General features: G+C 39.9%; 1 protein-coding gene across 1 annotated transcript in view; it reads left to right on the top strand.

Moving 5' to 3' along the window:
* LOC131880509 (ABC transporter G family member 23-like) overlaps positions 1-1,939 on the top strand; it is a gene marked incomplete in the record, with an annotated part of 9,680 nt that extends 7,741 nt beyond the window's left edge. Inside the window, 4 exon segments of the mRNA XM_059227166.1 lie at positions 86-458; positions 529-1,000; positions 1,124-1,210; positions 1,659-1,939. Of these exon segments, the coding sequence (XP_059083149.1) occupies positions 86-458; positions 529-1,000; positions 1,124-1,210; positions 1,659-1,873 (1,147 nt within the window).
* Between the last annotated feature and the right edge of the window lie 4,417 nt (positions 1,940-6,356).

Raw genomic sequence — 6,356 nt, forward strand, 5'->3', positions numbered from 1 at the left:
GGGGGGAGGGGTTGGGAATTCCAAATGCTCCGAATCAAAATAGGTCCGGAGCATTACATTGACATTTGCGTTTCTCTCCTTTCAGACAACTATTGTTTTTGTTCTTGTTGCCTGCCGTCCAAGTGATTTTCTTTTGCGTGGCCATTGGACAAGATCCTACCGAGCTCAAATTTGCAGTGGTCAATCACGAGGTCTCAAACATGACCTCAAATTGCACTGTGACCACTGGCTGTGATTTCACCACCATTTCATGTCGACTGCTGGAATCGATATTCAATAACTCGTCCACACTCATCATGGTGCCTTTTGAAACAGATGAACTGGCTCGAGAAGCCGTTGCCAAAGGTGAAGTCTGGGGTATGGCGGTCTTTCCTGAGACCTTCACCAAGTACTTCTTGAAACGATTATGGTCTTCATTGGATGTGGACAATGAGACACTGATTCAAAGCTCGATTCAAGTAAAGCCCACATTTTTTTAAAACAATGACCATCGATCTCTAATTGTCTAATGACATCTTCTATGTATAGGTCAATTTGGACATGTCGAATCAACAAGTGGCCTTCCAACTACAGAAGGCGCTGCACGAAGGCTACCAATCGTTCTTTCGTCAATTGCTCACGGATTGTGAATTTCCTCCCGAAATGGGTGACCTACCTCTAGTCTTTAAAGATCCCGTGTATGGGGACCTTCACCCCAATTTCACCGAGTTCATGGCACCGGGGATCATCATCCTGATTATTTTCTTCTTGGCCTTATCCCTTACCGGTGATATTTTCGTCACCGAGCGCAGAGATGGACTTTTGGATCGATCCTGGATCGCTGGTGTTCTCCCTTCCGAAATCCTCATCTCGCACGTTTTCACGCAATTTTTAGTACTGGCTGGTCAAACTGCTATCACCCTGGTCTTCATCTTTTTGGTCTTCCATATCAAATGCGAAGGACCCGTTGGTTGGATCGTGGGGCTCACTCTCCTTCAAGGAACGGCGGGAATGTGTTACGGTAAGTCTGTCATGGCATTTTGTTGGTTGGAGTCTTTGTATTACGTCAGACGTTGCTACGCCTAATTGAAACGAGTGTCTCGTTCTTGAAAGTCATTGAAGATTGATGTTCGATTCGTTTTAGGCCTTTTTTTGTCGACGATATTCAACGATGTCGCTGCCACGATTCAGTTCTCCATTGGAAGTTTTTACCCATGTCTCCTTTTAAGTGGTGAGTACGACTTTGAATAGTATCAATTGTGTGTAAAGAAAAGATGTTTACAATATCCGTTTGGTATGTAAGTTGAGGAGATTGCGATCTTACAATGATACAAATCATTCCGTGTCTTCGAGGCGTGAAATTCGGGTGTGGGCTGTAAATCCGCCAGAGATTGCCAATTGTGAAGACCAAAAGATGAAAAAAAAGACCTTTTCATGCTGATGGGATGACGTCAAGAAACAGATATGCTGAATGAAGAGAGGAGAGCTTGTTCTCAATCTTTCATGCACTGTTTGTTACAATGAAGTGTCTCCATGAACTTCTTCAGCGCAGTCTGATGCTGCTGCTGCCGCTGCTGCCGAGAGCTAATCTTTAAATTTAGAGATTAGAAAAGGCTCTTTGTTCTTGGAAAATATTTTGAAAATGCTTGAATCAATTCGATTTGGCTTTCAATTTTTAGGCATTCTGTGGCCATTGGAAGGTATGCCGTGGTACCTGAGGACAGTAGCATGGTACCTTCCGTGCACGGCTGCGTGCCAAGCCATGAGAGACGTGATGTCCCGAGGATGGGGAATAACGCATCCCTCTGTATATTTGGGATATGTGTCCACTTTGTCATGGATTTCAGTTTTCATTATTCTCAGTTGGATTGTCATCAAAGTGAAATCATCCTAGATTCGTCATAATACGTCATGTTTGTTACCTTGAAAAAACACTTTCAATACATCCTGTAATGTCTAATCTTGTTTTGTCGTATGCACTGTTCAATCTTTATGGTTTCTTTTCAAATTACTTAAATTAGACAATAATAGTACAGTTAGCTATTACAGGTAAAGGAAATTCAAGGCAAAATGTAGTGCGGCACCCTGATTTTGGGGCATTATGTGGAGGGAGAGTTTAGACTAATGCCGTGTTCCAAATGATTTTTCAGCTGTCGAAAAAGTTATATTTTTTTGTGTAATCCTGTACCTGCAATTGTATCTTGACCCAATATCAAAATACTGTTTGCTGCAACAAGCCGGCAAATTGAATTAAGGGAAAAAATCATTCAATGCCCTACAGAGTTTTGCTGTGATGTTTGCGCAAAAAATATCTACTTTCCTCCAAAATTGCAAGATGCTACTTTATATTTTGCATACATGTACATCTAAACCTTTTATTTAATCATTTCTAGTTATTTAAATTCAAGTTTGTGTTCAAATGGGACTATACATATTGGTCAAAAGCAATGAGTTGGACGATAACAAAGGTACCTTTTAAGTAATGATTTAACAATTGACTGAGTGAATTTTTTATCTATTAGTCATTCGGTCCCTTAATACCCTAAGCAAAATTGAATTTTGCTTTTGAGGTAGCTCTTCTTTGCCAATTCTAAATCTAAATCATCAATAGGCCAGTTGTGAATTTTGTATGCTACTAGGTGTGAAGCTTAGAATATACTGCTTTACAGTGGTGTGGATCACCACTAGAATATAAACATGTTGAAAAATGAAAATGGGTCGTTTTCGTTCAAATATATTGGGGCCCTTTTATATACACTATTATTGAAAAAAACGAGGTGCCTTTGCTTAATGGTACTTGGGCGGCTTTTGATTGCTATATTGCTAATTCACGTTTTCAGAGTGATTCATAGCATTCGCTTTAAAACCTCATCTAAAGTTGACGATTTTTTATCCCAATTGAGGGATATTCCCGCTTCGACGTCACATCCAACATTAATTATGACCTCACCCTCAGGAATGACCGCAGGTTCGCCCATTTAAGCTGTTAAGGCAGCAACATATGTTGTGATTAAATACCGCAAAGAAGCTTAGACTTGGTTTCCCTGGGATCGACCCAGGATTCGCAACTTGGAAAGCGGATACTCTACCAATGCGGTCCTCCTACAAGCTTTCTATCCCTAATTAGTACACATGATCAAAATGTAATGGATGACTTTTTTCACTGTATCTTCTTATCTTTGCTTTTCATTGAAAAATCAGCTTCTTTGGCCTTACGATAAGAATCCAGCTCAGGCCAACGTCAAAAATTTGTCTTTAGAAGGACTCTGGAGCTCTTTGAGACAAACATTATTGTCAAATCGCAAATCCACTTGAACGTTGGATTGTAAATCGGCTTTTTCGCCAAAAATATACAGCCCTTGAAGCCAACAGTTTCTGAAACTGATGAGACCAAGCTGAAATTGTATATCTGAAAAAGAACCGGAGACATCAACTGATATACTGGGTAAATGCACAGAGTTATAAATCTGTGGGCAAATGCAGGTGGTGTGTCTGGATCAAAGACTATAATCATTTTCATCGTCGTTTTCTTTGTTGAAAGGATGTCTTAAGCATTTTGGTACAACAAGAACGAAAATTTCTTTACGCATCTTTACCCAACCTCTCTTAAACAGTCTAGCATAAGTGGGATGTAAGGGCTCTTTTAAGAAATGTAATTGGTTGATGTTGAGTATGAAAAAGCTTCTCCTGTAGTAAAAGACTTGAATATTTACCATAGTTAAATTTAGATAGCAAAGTCTATAATCATATAGAATCCGATCACAGAAAGCTCCTCGTAACGTGAACATGTTATTGATAAACAGTATGTGTCCCCTTGGTTCCCTAACATATAGTGCACGTACGTAGGTGTATTTAGGTCCTCAATGGGCCGAAACCCCAACTTCCCAGATCAGAAATCAGTTTTGACAATTTCAAATGCCGGTCAACCATGATGTGTACAGTTGCGTTTAGTAGTACATGTTGGCTTTTGTGAGACTCGTCACAAGCATTGCTGCAACAAAATTAGACCGAGAAAGAGTGTATCGTTTTACGTCATATCCTTCTAATAATTGTGATGTTGTCCAATCATGGGGCCACGCTAGTGAACTTCGAGTGACGTATCAAACTGGGAAAGGAGGAGTCTGATTCAATTTTCATTGGTTCAAACAAGGTATGTTTTAAAGGGGGGGAGTGACTCTATAATCCAAAATCTACTTCCTCCCCCCCTTTTTACAACCTACAGTAGAGTACAAAATAAGATAGAGAGTTTCTCTTTCAAATCTAGTAACCCGTTTACTTTTGATATTAGACTGACTTCACCTTTCTGAAACTGGATTGATTTCAAAGAGATTTTTAAATAAGGATGAATGGGCTTAAGGAGCTTAAAGACAGCTTAAAGATACGAGGATGTAGGACACGGCCAAAGTCGCTGTGTAACCAAATTTGGTTGGATGAATGGACGACCGGATGAACGAGCGAACGAGGGACCGAGCGAACGCTAGAAAGCCGTTCTCATTGGCAACCAAAGGGGGAGGGGGGAGGGGGGGAGGCATACCGCTTACAAGGAGTAGATCTTGGGAAAATTTTGCTGAATTTTCTCATTCACCCAAGTGGGGGGGCCACCAGCTTTTCAAGCTCTTTCAAGAGTTGTTACATTTTGCAAGTTTCAGCACTTCCTCATTTCTTTCAAATCGTTCCGTTATGTGTCTGTCTGGCATCTCTTTCCTCAGGGCTCCCATGTTGCTGATCCAACTGGAACAGCAGTACACAATGTGAGTCCACTATCATCCCTGCAATGGATCATCAGTGTACTATGGTTGTGATATTTCCCCCGGGGACGACATGACTGACGGGAGAAGAGAATCCCTCTTGCACACAAATACAGCAGAGAACTTCTGAAACGGGGGACTCGTTCCAAGTAAATTGCTATTAGGAAAATGTTTTTTTAATAAAAACCCTTCAAATTCAATACGATCACTTATGGACAGAATCAGAAAGAAGCGGACTTGGAGATGTACTTCATTAAGATAACAAAATTATTTACTCATATTGACCAGTTTTGAAGTTCTGCAAGATCTAACGGTACATAAAGACATGATCATCTTGAACAACAATCATCGTTAGTTGTTTCTGATCCTTCTGTTGACTAGTCTCGGAGATCCCGCCGCTTAAAAACAATTGTGAAATGAAAATGTCCTCCTTGCAATGACACAACCGCCAGTTTCAGACAGTTTAGGATATGGGTTAATGCTCAAGCCCAGAAATTGCCTCCCAATTTTACACTTGTAAAAAGTGTGCAACGGTCAACGCGGATCATTACTTGCCAAACTTGGGGCTCATTTTGAATTTGATTGAATATTTGCTGTTTGTTATTCTGGAATTCAGTTCTTAATGCTTTCAGCTGATCAGAGTTTGTCGAATATTTCTCGCCTTTTCAAAGATGAAAATGCTCAACCAAATTTGCCGACTCATCTTTTAAGAATTATTAGGAAAGTTGTTCCGAAGAGCACGTTTACGATCCTAGAGGATCCCTTAAGTATTAAAAAAGGCGCATGGAATTGCTGACTCAGAAGGGAGAGATACCTGAACGGTTCAGCCCCAAACTCGTTTTTCCCTCAGCGAATCTGAAACACTTAATTCCGAATCATTGAAAAGCTTTTGCAAAATCTGACCAACCTGAAGTTATCTGGACTCCTAATTGGTTGGTACAAAACCCGTTGAGCTCTAAGAATCGAGCGAAAATCGAACATTTCACCATGGCTAAGCTCCCATAAAGGCTAACATTTCGGGCCATAAAAATTGGTTTTATTTGATCTTTGCGAATTCTTATTTATCTGAATGAAACCATTCACAATTCAAACAATGGTTTCTTAAGAATTGATCCGAGTTTGACGAGAGAAAGCTTTTTATGATGCTTGAAATATTTGCCTCGTTGATTTTCTATATTATTCCATTTTTAAAGAACTTTCAATCTCTTAAAGCTTTAGAAAGAAATTTTTCTACCTGATTCCTTCTTGATTTGCAACACAAAATTCGAAGTATGGCTATGAAGTAATGTTGGACATGCGTATGAGTACTAAATTGAGATTTGGAATGTCAACGTTTTTTCAAAATAGTACTCTTGCCAGTTTTATTCCAGGCCAAAATTTGGCTCAAAAATTGAAATATTTGATGATTTGGCCTGACCTCACACGAGCCTGGAACAAGTAGCCTCCCCTCCCCTTACTCATAACAACCGTATTTACACTACTAATATAAACGAGCATTTATTAGTGTTCTTTTTTCGTCACTCTATTCAGGCTTTGTACATATGACCTTTGATAACTCGTTTGTGAGGCGGTAAGGAATTGTCCGTTCCAAGTCTATTTGAAACCCGGCCTTTGGAAATGACAACATAG

This window comes from Tigriopus californicus, chromosome 5 (assembly GCF_007210705.1).
Source record: "Tigriopus californicus strain San Diego chromosome 5, Tcal_SD_v2.1, whole genome shotgun sequence".
NCBI lineage: Eukaryota > Metazoa > Arthropoda > Copepoda > Harpacticoida > Harpacticidae > Tigriopus > Tigriopus californicus.